Source organism: Anguilla rostrata, chromosome 9, assembly GCF_018555375.3.
Source record: "Anguilla rostrata isolate EN2019 chromosome 9, ASM1855537v3, whole genome shotgun sequence".
Taxonomy (NCBI): Eukaryota; Metazoa; Chordata; class Actinopteri; order Anguilliformes; family Anguillidae; genus Anguilla; species Anguilla rostrata.
Genome location: NC_057941.1, coordinates 42117299 through 42135589, shown reverse-complemented (window position 1 = coordinate 42135589; position 18291 = coordinate 42117299). Strand labels below are relative to the sequence as shown.

At 52.0% G+C, this 18291-nt stretch overlaps 1 protein-coding gene across 3 annotated transcripts in view; it reads right to left on the bottom strand.

The window, feature by feature from the left end:
- Nucleotides 1–18291, bottom strand: part of LOC135263810 (peripheral-type benzodiazepine receptor-associated protein 1-like) — a 99144-nt gene that overhangs the window by 14167 nt on the left and 66686 nt on the right. Inside the window, exons 8-23 of one of the 3 annotated variants that reach the window (XM_064352219.1) lie at nt 16423–16590; nt 15128–15211; nt 14620–14709; nt 14084–14206; nt 13488–13592; nt 13267–13317; nt 12179–12211; nt 9046–9226; nt 8459–8554; nt 7118–7329; nt 6139–6245; nt 5718–5827; nt 4318–5145; nt 3680–3831; nt 1245–1709; nt 288–740 (exon numbers count right to left, since the gene is read on the bottom strand). In XM_064352219.1, coding sequence (XP_064208289.1) covers nt 288–740; nt 1245–1709; nt 3680–3831; nt 4318–5145; nt 5718–5827; nt 6139–6245; nt 7118–7329; nt 8459–8554; nt 9046–9226; nt 12179–12211; nt 13267–13317; nt 13488–13592; nt 14084–14206; nt 14620–14709; nt 15128–15211; nt 16423–16590 — 3258 coding nt within the window. Of the gene's footprint in view, nt 1–287; nt 741–1244; nt 1710–3679; nt 3832–4317; nt 5146–5717; nt 5828–6138; nt 6246–7117; nt 7330–8449; nt 8555–9045; nt 9227–12178; nt 12212–13266; nt 13318–13487; nt 13593–14083; nt 14207–14619; nt 14710–15127; nt 15212–16422; nt 16591–18291 lie in introns of all 3 variants that reach the window. The other 2 variants (XM_064352221.1, XM_064352220.1) reach the window with 2 other exon arrangements.

The window sequence follows — 18291 nt, the reverse complement described above, 5'->3', positions numbered from 1 at the left end:
CCAAATTAGTTACAATTTAACTACACAAGTAAAGCTGCAAGTTAATGTAAGTGTAAGTGTTACTGAAAGTTCTCTGTAGGCGGTAGTGATAGCTTCCTGCGCACTGTTCCACAGACACACAGACTGACGTGCTGTCCCAAATGGGAGGTGACAGGTCGGGGGCTTAGCGCTGGGCTCTCCTGACCGAAGCGGCTTTCGCTTACTACGCGGGGAGCGGCGATACGAGCGCGCTCCGGCCGCCAAAGGCCGCGCGGTGACGCGGCGACGGGATTAGCCGGGCGGCTAACCTGGCGTCTCTTCGCGTAGCCTCCGTCGCCGTGGTCCAGGAACTCCTCGATGGACACCAGCCGGGCGCTCTGCGCGCTGTCGTCCTCCGTCTCCGACTCCAGCGGGGAGGGGTGGACGGGCCGCAGCGGGTGGGTGTCCGGCGGGTTCAGGGGGTCCTGGGGAGCGGCGGGAGTGGCCTGGGGAACGGTGGGAGGGGCCTGGGAGGAGGCAGTGGGAGGGAATTGGGAGGAGGTGGCGGGAGGGGCCTGGGAGGAGGCGGTGGGAGGGGCCTGGGAGGAGGTGGTGAGAAGGGGCTGTGAGGAGACGGTGAGGGGGGCGCTGGGCTCGGTGCTGGACACGGGCTCCTCCAGGAATTCGGAGAGGGACGCGGCCGGCCGCCGGGCCCCCGGGCTGTCTGGGTCTTTGTGGGACTCCAAGGCCTCGTCGGTGCCGGACGACATGGCCACACTGACCTGGAGCAGTGGAGAAAAGCGTGTGGTGGAGAAAGTGACCAAGTATTTTTTAAAGTCCTTCAAGAAACCATGCTGCAGGGTTGAAATACACAGCTGAGTGCTCCTAACAAACACTTAAGCAATACAGTATGACAGGCAGTGCTGTATCGTGCATACAGTCACACCTACGGGAATGCTGCTAGGCATGACGCTAAGCGGAGTCTGTATTCACAATAGCTGTGACAGTATTTATGATACAGCACAGCCATGCAGTGTCGTATTGCTTTAATAAAACAGTTAAGTATAGAAACGATTAATTTATGTGACAATATTATAAAATTGGTAATATTATTTTTAAGTAATGGTTTGTGCATGGAGTGATACTGTTTACAAACTTAACTTAATTGAACTGTTACTGAATCGGATTTACAAACACTGTATAATGCGGCTTCAGCCAATCAGCATCAAGGATTGACGCAACCCACTTTATAACCGATATTAAAGCTCAGCTATCACTGGGATTACCGTGAGCTGGCTGCGGGGTGGGGACGCCACGGAGACCTCGTGTGTGATGACGGGGACGTCTCCGACGGAGACGGAGGGGTCCGCCCAGGCCTCGGCGTAGGAGGGCTCCGCTTTGGGAACGCCAGCGGAGGACCCTCTGGGAGCGGAGTGCGCCTCTAGTGGCGGGGAGTGGAATGGCGTGGGTGGTTTGGCAGAAGCGTTGTCCGTCGGTGGGGGCGTGGCGCGAGGGGCGGGGTCGAGGGAGGCGGCGGCGTCAGAGCAGGCGGGCGGGGACGGGTGGGGAGGAGGAACCGGGCCCGTCGTGATAGCCAGGAGTCTCGGCTGGACTTTGATGGGCGCGGAGTCCACGGACTCGCCGTGGGGGGACATGGTCCGCACCGTCAGCTCGCTGGCGGACTTGAGGACGTGGATCTGGGACGGGCCCAGCAAGGCGCTGCCCGCTGTAGGGGAGGACACCTCCAACACCTGAGGAGAGCAGCACAAACCCCACGCTGAGTCACTGCCATGTACAGTCCGGCAAGGATTATCACAGTCAGCTCTCCACCAGGGTTCATCGAGGCCTGGTACAATACGAACACTCAGACTGATTTTAACAGAACACCAACCTGGATTTTCACACTGCCATTATAAAACTGACAAAAATTTGGTGCCAAATATATGTCGATGGCTAAACAATGTAGCCCCATTGCATTACAATCAATATGCTTACATATTGAATGATGTAATTTCCCTGTATTAAAACTTTCCTTAATATTCATTTCTATCCATACTGAAAAGCTCTTAATTTGACACCATGTCTTTCTCAAAGTTCCTTTCTTAGTAAATCCCACGGTCCCCACTACTTCTTTAAAAACCTTGCGTCGCTCACACTCGGACGGTTTTCAAACCCCATTTAGATTTTTTTCTTTTTTAATTGAAAAAGGAATCTTTATTCACCACACATTTCAACCGGCTCAACCAAAGGCAGGGCACGAAACACCATGTTTACGAGAGCCTGACACTGACATCACAGCATTTAGCAGATGCTCTTATCCAGAGCACCTCAGGTTAAGCACCTCGCCCAAAAAGGCACGGGGGCAGCACCCCTGCTGGGGACGGAGCAGGCCTCCTCCGAGCCACGGGCCCAGTGCCCTAACCGCCACGCCACACCGCTGCTGTCCGTATAATCTGCGCAAAGACAAATCCCCCATCTAAGGGTCTTAAGGACCGCGGCACACAGCATACAGGATCACCATTCAGTGGGTCAGAGAGCTGTTACGCAAATGGTATCCAGTTGAGAAGACAATTTAAACGCAAAGCCAGAAGTCATAGCGGCGCTATGCAGATTTCCATAATACAAGAGCTGCTGACCGTACCCAAGTTCTGCACTTAAGTACAATTATTTTGACTCATCATTTTAATATGGAAATATGGAAAAATCAGCAACCAATTCATCACACACACAAACCACTTTCACCTGCTGGAAAACACGTTCGGCTGCAGGCAGGCAACGCGCATATTTAGAATCTTAAGGAGAAACCTGGTCAAGATTCAAATGTTAATTTATAAATACTTTAATCAGGAGTAAATATGTAGTAAATCAGGAGTTCCCCACCAATGTAAGACCGCATTTCACCAGCTCAGTCCAGTTTAGTGCTGGGAGGCGTGTAACATGGCAGGAAGAGATAAGCGATAAAGTTTTAAATGAAAAATGTTCTGACCGCAGAGGACTGCTTAAAGTGCACAGAGATGAAACCAGGTGATTCGACGTGAACCGAAAACAAACGTGACTCATCCGCTGTATGCACAACAGAACACTGCTTCCTCTACCTTCTGTTTTTTTCCTTTTTGAAGAGCGATAATCATGCGATGGTTGTCTAAGACTGAAAGTCTGAGCGCTGTCATGAACACTATTTTGCGCTTTGGATTTCCTCCCGTTATCTGTGTTGGGCCACTGCCAGCAATACTGAAACGAGCCAAAACAGAAAAAGCGACAGTTTCACTGAGTCAAAATTCGCTGCTAGTCATTTTGGATTAATAAGGTTGTGAAAAATTCAGGTGCTTTATGACAGGTTTTAATTGATTCCATTCCAAACTGACAGGTGGAAGCAGTTAGGGTCTATTTACTGAGTGCGTGGAAACCTGGAACCATCTGTGGAAAATGAATTTACCGACAGCTAATAGCAACAAGCCAGAATTGCACTGGGTTGAAAATAAGGTTAACCACACCATTAAGAATGACCTTAAACATATTTTCAACACACTTAATTGATCAACAGATTGGCTTTGACAAAAACCAGCATACACAGTAGGTCCCCAGGACCAGGGTTGAGAGACACTGAAGTAAAGCATTATTACTGAATTCGATTATAGCTAAAACAGCCTTTAAATGCACTATTTGTAGCACTGATAACGGGCACATCGGATTCCCTTCAGTTAAACTGCTTTCCACTCACTTTGTTCTTGTCGGCAAAGATGGTGTACCCCGTCACCCGGACGCCGTTGGAGGTCCCGGCGGCGTCGATGGTGACGGGGAGCCAGCTGATGAGCGCGATGCCGGGGGTGGGGCCCAAATCCAGCTGCACATCCAGGGGGGCGTCGGGAGGCCCTGGAGGAGCAGGGAGCGGCACACACATTTTAGGAATGAACACGAACGCTACCCAATGGGCTATCTAAACTAGAATGCAACTCAGTGGTGTTTGCCACAAGCAAAGGCTAAGTATTACAGTGTAGGGACTGCTAGCTAACAGTGTAGGGTCTGGGCTATGTCTACTTTGTCATGCTGTAAATAGGACACCGCAGCGGTGGGACGCAACTGACTCCATCCTGCCATGGTGTGAGGGGCTTAAGTTGACCAGAGTCTCTTGAGTTGCTTGGTTACCCCTTAAAGGTGTGAGATCACAAATATGTGATTAGAATGTTCTTAACTGAACATTCTAATGCTGACGTCACAATCACTACTGGTAATGGAAAGCAACTGAGTTCTAGAACACAGATTTGGAATTTTTGGAGGAGAAAAAAAATTCCAAAAAACCTTCTCTTCAAAGGGTTGAGGACTGTTTGTGGTCGGTGAAGGACGTGTGCAGACGCTCACCTGCCATCAGCGTGGTGAAGGAGGTCGTGGCACTCTTGTGTTCCCTCCGCTCCAGGGGCAGCTCCCAGGGGGTGCGGTGGGGCCGGGCCTCCACCTTCACCCTGTACTGCTTGTTGGGATCCAGGTTGCTCAGGCAGAGCGAGTAGCTGCCGGCCTTCACCAGCTCCCGCTCCTCGTCGTTCAAAGACACTACGTGCACGTAGTTGCTGTTGCTGGGCAACCACGTGAGGTTGGCGGAGGTGGCGGCGACGCAGTCCGCCCTCAGGCCGGTGGGGGCCACGCTGACGTCGCGGCCCACCAGCAGGCTGCAGCGGAGCCGGTCCGAGCCCCCCCTGTCCGTCAGGCTCTGCACGGACACCCGGTAGGACCGGAGGCCCACGTCCAGCCGCTCCAGCACGGCCTTGGTCTGCGCGCCGAAGGGCACGTTGAGCCGCAGCTCCTCGTCCACGAAGACGTTGTAGCCCCACACGTTGCCCCAGCCGGCGGGCACCAGGGGCGGGTCCCAGCCGATGATGATGCTCTTGGCCAGCTGCTTGATCAGGGTCAGCTTGCGCGGGTAAGGCACTGAGTCCAGGCCCGCCTCCTCCGCGTCCAGGTCCAGGCCGTTGGCCAGCGGGGCCGGGGCCCTGTCGGGGGCGGGCGGCTCGGCCCGGCCCGAGCTGCTGAGGCTGAAGCGCAGGTGCTTCTCGCTGTGGAGGCTGCTGTCCTGGAAGGAGCCGTGCGAGAGCTCGCCCGCCTCCGGGGGGTGCAGGCTCATCATGTCGTCGTCGGAAACGCGCTCCACGAAGTTGGAGGGGACCAGCCCTCTCCGCCCGTCCATCAGCTCCCCTGGAGGAAAGGGCGGGAGATCGTCACGCACGCCAGCATTGGACTTTCCCCTCAAACAGCATTTTTTTTTTTTTGGCAATTTGGGATCTCAAATCCCACACGAATTTGGAATGTCTAATTCGCAATCTATGCACAGGCATGCCCATGTATGGCCCCTGCTGCTGGCTCGGGAGAGTGAAAGGAAACCACGGTTCTCCTCTGAAACATGTGCCTGCCAGCCAGCTGCTTCTTTTCACACTGCAGCTGCTAACCACGCTGACATAGAGGAGGGACAGAGGAGACCCAATCATACGTATGCGCAGAGAGTGCTAGCCGCGGACGCCCGGACGGCCAGCAAAATCGCTCAAGTAATGAACAACATATCCCTACTGACTGTCTCCCTCCCACATCCCTGAGTGACAAGAAGCCAGTTATGTGCCACTCCTGTGGGGCCGCCGAACATAGTGCTCGGATTCGATCTGAAACTGGGACGCTTACGCACGCCGCATTCACAGCTCAATGAGGGCACAACGCAACAGCTTTATTTTCACGTTTCAAAAATGGCGCTCGAGAAGTTCGGGACGTGGGATCACCTTCGTAGAAGCCGTCGTCATCCATATCTCCGTAGACATAGATGTACTCTCCAGCCGTGAGTGGCAGTTCTACTTCTGGGTTGTCATTGGGACCGTCGTAGGGGTTGTAGCTGCACACGGCAAAGTCAGAAACAGAAAACATGAAAGAGCAGCCAAACATTATTCTGTGATGATAAAAGGTCTTAAAGTGAGGCCATGGAGCCTCTGAACATAGTCTATAGTTATTCTTGTGGAATTACAACAAACTGAAAATACACTGAAATAAAAACATACTGCAGCACTCATGGGCAAAACTTTCAGGTATTGCAGTATAATATAAAAAGTAAAGTCCAGCTATGTATTTATCTTCATATAAAAAAAAAAGAAGTGAACACATTTGCAATATATTTAATTCTGTAAGGGTAGCCTGAAGGTATTGTACCTGTATCTGGCAATGAAGACCTGCAGCTTAGCGGCGACTCTGCTCCCGGGGTATGGAATCGGGGAAACATCAATGTCCAGCTCCTCCACCTCACTGGCCGTGTCGACCTGAACCACAGAGCCAAGATTACAGCACCGCTTCAGAGAGATACTGCATAACCAATCATCCGCCCTTAACCATGCATTTAGCTGCGTTAGCACTGGTTACATCTTCACCCTGGGTCTGTATACACTAAATGTCCGCTCGCTAAAAAGCCAGCACAGACGCTACAACCAAAGAAAAGTGTGAGGGCGGGACAGGCCATTTCTAAATATACCTTCGAAAATTAACACGCAATAAGCACAAGCTCTATTTATAGTTATCGGGAAACCTTTCCGGGATAATCGCTCGCAGCTACTACAGACCTTCATAATCCACAGCAGTCGATGGATTATGGTAATAAATGTGAGTGTCACAAAGCTGCTCCCGGGAAGGAGAGGTCACCTGACTCCGCTCGGGTCACGTTCATTCATGGGCACCGCTCTCCAAAGGAGGGTCAAATGGACGTTCCTGAATATACATCCTGCTATCGGTCTCTGTGAAGATTTACCAAACTAATTTGGAAAGGCCGTGTCTCTGAAATTGAGGGCACGCTGCACGGCCATATTTCAGCTCTGGTTCATGTAATTGCGCATAATGCCCACATATAAGCCTGTTAGATGAGTTTTTTAAACCCATCAAGTCCTTGTGCCAATTCACTGCGTCTGTCTGATTGCTTGCACCTTTGTAATCTAGACACATGTCTGTGTGCTGATGCATGTAAGGAACAGCAGCAGCGGCAGCAGCAATAGCAACAGCAACAACAGCAGCAATGGCAACAACAACTGCAGCAGCAACAACAGCAGCAGCAACAGCAACAACAGAAATAAACAACAAGAACAACAACAGCAACAAGGAAAGGGAAGAAAACTGTAAGGGCCCTGAAGCTCCTCCTCCTCACCTCATGCGTAGGGGACGACTTCCGCGGGCTGTGAGGGAGGGACTCGGACTTGGGGGTGAGGTGCTTGGAGTCGGACTTGGGGGTGCTGGAGGTGGAGCCCGACTTGGCGCTGATGGTCGGCAGCTCCCGGTGACGGGTGCCGGGCGACCGGTCGGCCCGGCCCGGCGCCGGCCCGTGAGCGGTGGCCGCGGGGCGGGGAACGGGCCCCAGGTCTGCGGGGAGGGGAGGCGGAGGGTCACGCAACCCACGGGGGGGGGGTTCGCTAGCTACGGCTCGAACGCGAACACAACGCGCATCGGTGCCTCCATTCAGCCATGCTTACGTGAGGTGAACCGTGACTCATCGCTGAGCTCCTTTCAAACCAGAGCTCTGACCAGGATCACAGCCAGCTGCAAGGACGTTTCATATTTAATGGTGTTCAATTGACTGTGTGTGGGCTCTTAATTTCACTGACTTTCAGCAGTAAGAAAAGAAACCAATGCCGTGAATGAAATCATATTCACAGCAGCAAGGGAACCCCAGCTAAAACGAATCACTAAGTAATCTGATACAGTTAGCACAGCTTTACATTACAGGCAAATGTGCTAATGCTAGCTACCGATAGCCGACACTGCCCTGGGTTTGTAATTACCTCTACAGCCCATACCCACAGATCTCAGTCTGAATAAAATGCAGATAAATGTTTGCACATTCAAACCAATTAGAAAACTCCACATGATTCCCCATTGCACCTATTATTCCTGAGATCGGATTATAAAATGAGCAGCAGTGTTGTTGCAGGGCGGTCCCCCCCCCCCCCCCCTTCCTGCTCTCTGTGCAGGCTGAGCTGTAACCGCTGATCAGAGCCTGGATCAGTGTTACGAACGGGCAGCGTGAAAACCGCTCAGCCCGTCCGCCACACACGCGCACACACACACACACACACACACACACACACACAGACACACAGACACCATACACACACACACACACACGCACACACACGCACACAGACACGCACACAGACACGCACACAGACACGCACACACGCACACACGCGCCTAGTCACGAGCGGCAAGACGGTTCTGCAGCACAAAAGTGGCGCCCCGTCGCCGTGACGACTCGCACGCTTTCCGGAAGTGCGTGACTGAGGGGGTCTGACACCTCTGTGACCGGTGCGTGCATGCAGTAACCATGGTGAGGTGGGAAAACATCGCTGGTGGCGGAGCAGAGCTAATCGTTCTCTCCATTATTGACTGTGCCTGCATCCCCCATAGTGCACCTGACCAACACTGAGTGAAAGCAATCCCCACCCCCGTGTGTGAGGGGTACACTCCTCATTACACTACCCACAATGTATACCCTGCAGAGACAGGTCGCAAAAAGGACCGTCACTCCCTTCCAGACTCCAGAAGGCGATGTCCCCCAGACTGATCAAATCCCACGAGCTCAGAGACTCTACAAGCAGAACAAGTCGACAGCCGCAGTGAGGTGGAATCTAAACACAGCTAACTTCAGGAGTTCACGTAATGGCTAAACATTCCAATTAGAGACGGCTTCCTTTCTTGCCTTCCCACAGCGCGTAAATTCAGAAATGAAATCTGATGAGAATTCTATGGGTTTTTTTTCCTACCATCACCAGCAAAAGGATGGGTTACAAACAAGAATAATTAGCAAATATGCCATCCAAAAAAGCAGTGACAATTGTTTTGTGTTGCAGCTAAATGGCTGCTCAGTATACACAAGCACACACACACACACCGAAATCAGTCTCCAGTTCATATGAAGGGCATTCTTATCTAATATACGTAGCATAATGTACAGTTTGGTATGAAAGGGCCTGCACCTCCCTGTAAAAATAACATCTAGGTGCTAGGACAACATCTAGGACAACCTAATGGCACAGTCCTTGTTCACTGAGACTCTAGCCTGAGGGGGGCGGGGCCTACCTCTCTCCCCGCCCAGCCCGATCCCATTGGTCAGGTGGGAGAGGCCCGGGTTGGGTAGCGCGGAGCTGCTGCCTGCGTCCATCTTGCCGGTCTGCAGGCGGAACCTCTCCAGCTCCTGGGAGAGCAGGCCGAACTGCTCGCTCTGGCTTCTGCATTTCTCCTCCAGGTCTCGCACCTTCGACTGTGTGGGGGGGGGGGGGGTCAACGGGGGCAGGGGACAGAGTCACTCACTTCTCCTTTCAGTGACAGCTCGAAGCACTGAAACAGCTGGCCTACTTATTGTGGATGCAATTCATCTGCGAGCACATTTCAAGGGCGTGTATATTAAGAATCCAGAATAGCACTCAATAATAGCCTCAGCTCGGTTAAACACCTTTAATAATTAAAATTTAATTCAACCATTATTTTACCATATCAGTTGACTGCATAACTAAACCAGTAAAAGCACTAAACTGCATAACTAGACCACTGGACAAATGCACAAAACAAAATGCTACAACAAACTGGAAAAGGGAGTTAAATGTAACTGAACTTCACAGTTGTATAGGGCGGGAGGGAGGGAACAGGAGCACAACATGGGACCTACAGAAAGAAGCTGCAAACTTGGTGCCTTCAGGCATTTTTTGAGGCCATTGACTGCTTTGGTTACGGCTGCACACTTGCACCTTGCGCTCTTTTAGCTTTAAAAACGGGCGGTCCACGGGGTGCAAAGGCAGCCGTGAATACGTGCCTATAAATGGCGCCTGGTTTCACTTCCTGTTTCTGACGCTGACGAACTGTAACTTCCTGACGAGCCGACGGAGGCAGGCCGCGCAGACCAACCGTTTTACAACACCCAAGCTCTCGGCGCGCGCGAAAGACCGTTTCCTGTTCGAACCCTTTTCACCTATCCTGCCGAGCCCGGGGACGAGCGCTAATGAGAGAGACGGGGTTTAAAACGGCACTGGGCGCGTTCGCACCCCGGCGGCCGCGAACCGCCGTCAACCCGAAACCTAAACGCTGATCTCACGGGATCTTCGTTTCCCCGAACTGCCGCTATTTGAACTGCCTTCGACGGGAAACGGCGCTATTTTAAAAACAAAAGCCGCGACTGTTGGTCTGCGAGGCCCGGCGGACCACTCGACTGATACGCATTGCTGACACCGATGTCACACCTATGACCTGCCAGACGTTAGGAGCTGCTTCTGTCTGCCCCGGGTCATGCACTCGGCAACTATGGAAACGACTGCAGACAGAGCTCAGGTGGAAAGAGCAGGCCTCAATCTGACCCAACTGCATCTATATCCATGCCTGTGGTTGTCACTGCTATATCTCTGCTGTGTGTGTGTCACCTCAGGGGCCGGCCTGCCTTCCGTTCACAGGAGAATAGAGGGAGCGGCTCGGGAAAGGGGGGCTGAAACGCAGCTGTACTATGCTCACTGGTCAAACCTGAGCACAGAGCCCTATGGCGTTTAGATGGAACCCTCCCCCTCCCCCACCCCCCCTTGCGCTGAACAGAACAGCACATGCTTTCGGTCACTGCCTTCCCCCTGCTGGTTCCCGTGTTATCTGTGGAGTACGCTTCTCCTCCACAGATAACACGGCGGGGGGGAACAGAGACCGCAGGCCGCAGGATACGCGGACCCCGGCGGTGGGGAAGTTTCCCGCGCGGTGACGGCGGCGCTCGAACCGCGCGCTACGGCGGCGCGTCGCCGCGTACGTCGAGCCGCTAATCCGCGGCCCTGCAAGCCCGGGCTAGCCGTTCATCGCCCCTAATCGCCCCGGACGCGGCGGCAGATGTGAAGGAGGTCGCTGTCGACGACGGGGGATTATTATTACGACGAATATGCGTCGCCCCGAAGCCCGCTACGCCACGGCACGCCTCGGCCCCGCCGAAAAGGCGTCGCACGCCGCGCCGCAAAACCACCGTGTCTCTGCTCTGCGACTAAACGCGAATAAACGCAGCCGGGGCCGCCATTTTCCCCGAAAGGAAAGCACCGCTCAGCCACAACTGCTGCCTTTCAATGTATTTCCTCTCGTGCCACGTCACCGCCATTCGCAGCCAGCCGTCTCGGCAAGCAGGGTTTGTTTTCTCCTAAAGTCTGTCTGAAGGCGTGGGGTTTACTCTGCAGGGGGAAGGGTAGGCACGAACAACAGGATGTCGAGCGTGGCTGATACCTGCATGCAGTCCAGCGTATTCTGGTTAGCAGCAGAAACGAAGCAACCACAAAAAAAACAAAAGAAACACACAACAAAAAAAAAAAGGCGGGAAAAAACTGTGAGTGCATGCATATAACATTCCAAGCTGAGGAGGAGGAGGAGGAGGAGGAGGAGGGGGAAAAAAAACAGGTTAATAGATCAAACACCGCAATCGAACTCTGGGGTTATAAAATGTCAAGTCGCGTCAAAAAAATGCCAGCGTCCTCCAGGCCCCGCCCCCCCCGCTTCCCGTGCCCTTGCGGTCGAAGAGCGCCCACGCCGCGAGGCGAGACCTGCATGAGCGCACCGCTGCTAGCGGCCGCGCCGCTCGGCGCACATGACCGCGCGCCCCGGGCTCCTCACCTCCGCACGTGTGCGCCGGGGGGGTTAGCGTGAGAGCACCTTCCCCTAGCGCTGCTCCTACACACGCACGCACGCACGCACGCACGCACACGCGCGCGCGCTGAGCGCGTCGTTCTGGATGAGAGCGGCCGCTAACCGACTGCAACGTAGCGTAATGCAAGCGACTGGAGCCTCAACCTGCTAACACTCGGGGCTTGGCTTGGTGGGAACAGCTGCTGCCTTTTTTTTTTTTTTAAAGAAAGCCATGAGAATAGATCTAAAGCAGAACATTGTAGCACTTTAATAATTATTTTCTGCATTTTTGACTGATTGAGGGTAATACAGGCCATTTTACTGAAACTACAAAAGGCCGTTTTCTGTTATTTGTGAGTTCGTTCTGAAAACGAACAGTCAAAAACAAGTCTAGTCTGCTGAATGCGCCGCTCTGGCTTCTGGGCGCGCTCAGTTCGGCCTCGGGAGCACATTGCTAGAGACACAGAGCCCCCTGGAGGAAGAGAGGCATTTTAATGATGCAGGTTTAGAGAGAGAGAGAGAGAGAGAGAGAGAGAGAGAGGGAGGGAGTCCAAACAGAAGGGGAGGCGCTGTACTGTACCAGCTCTCTCTGCAACACTAGCTGGGTCAACTCCTACAACGAAACACACACTTCATTTACCCGGCTGAAAGAATGCGGAGGGGATACAAACACAGGACAGCACTTATGTGCCGGTTCAGGCAGAGGCAATTAACACAGCGGAGTGTCCCAAACACAGCTTTCACTGCGCTACTGCCGTTTGCACAAACCTGTAAGGATCCTTCACAGTAGAAAAGCAACATTAACATCCAAGCGTCAATGCAACATTTCAAACTCATTTTTTTGCCTTGTATATAACCAATTCGTCCTGCCAATCAACTTTGTAACCCAGCAGCCATATTTAAACGATGGTATTAAATGTACATTTACACCCAAGGGAAATGGGTGTGATAGGGATGCCCTTATTTAAATAGCAACTGTAGCATGACGGAAATGCCAACACAAAGCAGTGTTGGCTGATTCCGGTCTTATAATAAAGCATTTCCGCTCAGCGGACGCAGAAGAGGTAACCAGAGCGACGTGTTTGACAAAGAAAACAATGGGAGTTTTCATGTGAGGGTTCAATACTGAAAGGGTATTTAAAAGCACAAACAGGAACACTTAAAGAGAATGGCAAATATAACAACAAAGGAAGTCCGCTGTTCAGGGGGGATAATGACAGGCACACACATACACACTTTCATCACTGAGGGTGGTATTGAAGAACAGCCTGCTATTTTGTAAAGACAGAAAATGACACACACACAGACTCAACAGCAAGGGTGGTGTCAAAGAAAAGCCTGCCATTTAGTGGAGACAATGGTGCACGCACACACACACACACACACACACGCACAAACACACGCACACAGGCACAGAGGCACACAGGCACACACAGACACACACGTACGCACGCACACCCTCTCATCAGTGAGGGTGGTCCCCGAGCGCATGTGATTCCAATCGGTAGCGCCGCTGTGTAGTCACACTGCCTGTCCGGATGGATCTCCAGCTCCTTCACAGAGGCCCTGTTGGAGCCTTTGGGCCTATCAGTTTCTCTCAGACTGCTCCAGCTGAGTCCACTCACTGAAAAACTCCATCTACATTCCATGGAAAAGACCTCAACTCACCTCCAGCATCTGCACAACCCCCTCATGTTCCCTCTTGGCAAAAAACTGGGCCTGTTGAAGCACAAAAGGTGGCCATTTTGAGTAAGGGCCTGCCATGTTGAGTAAGGGCAGAGTTTTCCACAGTACTGCTGGATCTGAATGTTCCTAATGCTCTCCGCGTCCTTCCCCGCAGTGCCCTGCTGGGGAAGAGACCCCTACTGAGGGCGGGACAGAGGGCTCACCCGCTGCAGCCGCTTGATCTCATCCTGCTTGAATTTGAGGATAGCCAGAGCCTGCTCATGTTCCAGTTCCAACTGCTGCCTTCTCTCAGCTACCTCTCGCATATGCTGAGAGAGAGAGGGGGAGGGAGAGGGGTAGAGAAGGGGAGAGGGGTAGAGAGGGAGAGGGAGAGAGAGAGAGGGAGGGTAGAGAGGGGTAGAGAAAGAGAGAGAGAGAGGAGTAGAAGGAGATAGAGAGTGTGAGGGAGAGTCAGAGAGAGGGAGGGAGGGAAAGAGGGTGAAAAAGAAAATAAGTGAGAGAGGGAGAGAGATGGAGAACGGCATAAGAGAAATGTAAATCATATGTAATAAGCCAACAGCTACTTCAAAACTTACAACAGTTTCAGCATTATTGACGGATGTACCAAAGAATAGCAGGATTAATAAATTCATAAATATGGTATCGCCAAACCAAAAGCTGATTATAATCGAAGCTGATGACAGTACAGTATTATGAAGCACAGTGGACCATTACAGCACAGTGAAACACAAGCAGACGAAGCGTCGCGCACAGGTGACACACCACTGGACACCCAGGCCAGGGAGGAGCCAGCGCGTACCTTTAGGACCTGCTCTAGGTTCTCCAGTTTGGCGCGGAGTCTCTGGTTCTCCTCGAGCACTGAATTGCGTTGAGCGGTCACGTCAGAGAGGTCGTCCCTCAGCACCTCATTCTCAACCTGGACCTGGGGGTGAGGGGATTTTGGGGGTGGGGGGTGGGGGGAGTTGGTGTCAGTTACTACTAGGAGGAACAGGAGCACCCCATTGCCTGCACGAACACGTGCACACACACATACTCACGTGCACACATGCTACACGCACGCATACACACAAACAGCAATTCTATACACCCATTTCTTTCCGTGGCAAATCCCTTCCCAAATGTATACTTAAAGCATAGCACATTCCAGCACATACTTGACACAGCAATTTCCAAACACTCAAGACTAAAAAAAAAAACAATCAGCATCCACCGACCAGGAAGGTGATTAGGTCCACAAACAAAGATGAAGATCCTAACATCCTAACGGGGACCATAGCATTTATACACCGTGCGTTCAGGCAGGGGAGCGTCTCCTTCAGGGTGGAGCGGCCTCACCTGGTCGAGCAGCTGTGCCTTCCCCCTCAGACGGTCGGCCTCCTCCTCTAACCGCTCATTCCTGCTCTGCTCGTCCTCGAGCCGGCTCTCCTGTCAGGGGACAAACAGCCCCAGTCAGCACGGGGGGGCTCCAGGCCCCACAACACCACGCCAGACGCTTAACTTAGGGGCTCGACAAAGTTCACATTCTGCAGTCGATGGACATCAACGAGCGCACAACTAAATCTGGCAACCGGAAAAATTAGGCCGATTACTTGTGGAAACATTGGTAAAATTACGTACTGTGACTCATTTGTTTAGAAACTTAATACAACTGCCTATTACCAAATGGATTTTGTTAAGGCTTTATCATTTCTTATTGAATAGTTATGTGTTCTGTGAAACCCAATCCAATACTCGTATTCTGGCACACTGAAGCAAACCACAAGGTGAAAAGCCATGCAGGGGATCAATTCTGCACCCGGAAGTGCAGGATGTCTCTCACATTCCAGCAGAAAGGACGTCTTACCAAATCCAGACATCTCTTCTGCCGTTTCCTTACTTCGTGCTCAAGGTTCTCGCATTCTTTCCTCTTCTTGCACAGCTCGCTTTCCTGGAAAACAGCGCGGCACTAAAATAAGAACCTCTCATTACCTTCAATTATTTACATTAATATAAAATTAACTATGACGTCAGAGACTGGCTACCACAGCGAGAGACTGTTTGCTCTTCACACAACAAATTCTACAATTCAATTCGTCTGGTTCGAAAAGGTAAATTAATTTTCGTCCTGACCTTTTGATAGGGCACCAGCAAAGGTATTACAAAGCTTAGCATCCTTTAATTATTCTAAACGCAGCTTACGCAGTTCAGCAAAGAGGGAAAAAATCTGCTTATTTTGGGGTGGTTAGATGCAGAAAACAACGACAGACGGTATTACTGGAATATGGACGCGGTGGGAAGAGTGGCTAATTGCCGACCAGAATCGGATTAGAAGGGGCCGGCGTTTCCCGAGCGAAACAGAAAGAGCAATATCGATAATTAAAAGCTGACCGCTGCCTAAATCCTGCAGGTGTGTGGTGGCTGCAGCACTGAGGCTCAATACGCCGTGACTGCAGGGCAATAATCAGCACAAGTGTTATTGTCTAGTTCTGTTCATGCAATCCAGAGACAATATGTATTTGGCAAACTCCAGATACGTCTAAGTGATTATAATAATCGTACGGTATTCAAAATAGCTCAGTTTAACTAATTTAACGACCGTTACTGTGCGTGCTTTAATACTGGCCGTGTTAATTTCTGCTCGAGCATAACTGAGATTACTAAATGCAGCATGACTCAGTTGTGAAGGCAGTTCTGCTGAAGTTACCAGGCCTTCATTCTTAGAAAGTTGCCTCATGCCAATAAACAATATCCACAGTTGGGCATCTTGAAACCATTATTCACTTGTGTTCCAGGTCTCTAGATCCAGATCTATGCACAAGCAGGGTTTCCCCCAGGTTAACAGCCAGTGGAGGGGGATGTGGCCAGCTGTGGTATTCACATGATACAGGCTATACCTGACCTGGTGAACACATGACTACACAATACCAATTTTGTTTAATTGCACACATATTTACTGAATGGTTCAACACAATGTTACGGAGATGTAAGTCTGAGGGTTTATAGATTTCTCTCCAATGCTTGCGGAGGCGCTGGAGAATTCAGCGGAAACCACACCCAGTGACCTCAGCGACACGGTGGCCCCGCCCCTCTTAGCGCAGTGCTCGGGGTGAGTAACGGAGTGGAGTTGAGTGACAGCTGAGAAGGGGGAGGAGCTCTCACCAGCAGCTGCAGCCGCTGCTCCTCAGACTGGTCCGCGTTGGGGAGGCAGACTGCGGGCTCCGGGCTCACTGGCGCCCCCTGCTCCTCCTTCTCCTCCTCCTCACCCCGAGCCTCCTCGCTCCGGGCTGGGGCTTCATCCACTGCAGGCAAAGGGGTCTCCGGTGCCGCCTGGGAGGGGCGGGAGGGAGAGACACACCAATCACATCATCTGCCATGCTGATCATATTGATAGTGAGACTAACAAGAGGGGAACATGCTCTTTAGGGGAGGTGTGATGAGGTAAATATTGAACTAGTTTTTCATATTAGCGTGCCTAAAAATAAAACAATCACCACTTTTTTCTAGAGGGGACGCAACAGTCCGGTTTCAGTGAATACCCTGAAACAAAATTATACTTTTTTGTACAGGAGTAAGAGCTTATTTACAACTTCAGACCCAAAAATGATCTGCACAAGCTCATCAAGCGTACTTAAAGAACATTCTAGATTGTACCCTGCTGTGGGAATGGTCAGGGACATTTTAAATGTTCCTGCACTGCTCCATTAGAACATGAAAACTTTATATGTTAGAAAAGCTGTAAGGGCCTTTAACCAAGCAACTCTGCAAGGTCTTAGAAGAGAGTGTCATCAGGTGAAAGTGGCACTAGAACAACTTTAGAGGCCTTTGATGTGATGGGGTAGACACATTAGCTATTCATTCAGTACATGTTCCTTTACTTATGAAGTTGTATTTACAGGTCCAGTTTCCTTACGTATCAAGAGTACAGAATGTAAAGGCTAAGAAAACTGCATATTAGTGTATAGTATACACACATCCACAAATATAAAGACAAATTAAAACTTAAAATTCTATCCCACAGACAGCTGTGAATTTACTCCATCCCCCATCTCTTTCACTTTTCCATCCAGAAAGATGTCCAGTCAGCACAACTCAGCTCTGCCATTGACTGCCCCATTAGAGGGGCTGAGAGTGCTGACCTGACACCTGTAAGGGCATTAGCGCCTAGCGTGGGAGCGGGATCCCATCTCCTTCCGCTTAGGCTCACACGGTTAGGAGTTGTGTGGTTCTATTTTCGGCGCTATGCCCCCGGGGTCACGGCCCAGTAACGAGATGAAGAGGTCAGCGGGGGCGGGGCTTGTCACCTGTGAGGGGGTTCACTCGTGTAAGCCAGCGCCCCTCTCTGCAGAGTTTAAAAATATCACCTTTAACCCCGCCCCTTGCACTGATCTTATTGCTACACTCAAAGGCTAAACCCCCAGCCCAGCAGCGTCCCCCCGCCCCCACCGCATCAGCGAACCGTGATCCTGGGGGGTGGGTTTGGAGGGGTCGTCCTCAGCTGGCGAGGGGGGCAGCCCCAGAGGTGACGAGCTCATACGGGCCTCTGTTTGAGAGGAGGGGAGCTGAGTTGAGGGGAGGGAGTTTTTCGGACTGTAGTGTGCAGGTGAAAGTGATGGCCGAGGGGCCCGAGCTCTGCTGGGCCTGGTTCCCTCACACAGCCCGTATTACAGAACCGGGCCTCTCACCCCTCCCGCCCAGGGGCCCCCTGGGTCCACGCACCGCAAACCAGCCTGACTTCTCCTGCCCCGGCGACACGCGCTGGGGCGTCCTGCCCAGGTGCGGTGGGGGGGGGGCAGGGGTACGGTGCGCGTCCCGGGGCCACGGTCCGGGCCCTCACCGGACGGCGCAGGCTAACACAGGTCCCCAAGCGGGCGGCGAACGCCGTAAGCACATTGCGGTAATCCCCGTGCGCTGCTGAAGCGGGTAACTGGATCACTTCTTTTAAAAGCACCTTAGTGGATTGGCCCGGCTGTACGGTTTTTTTTTAATGCATATCGATGCCGCAGCATCAAACAGCAGAGCAACGCTCTC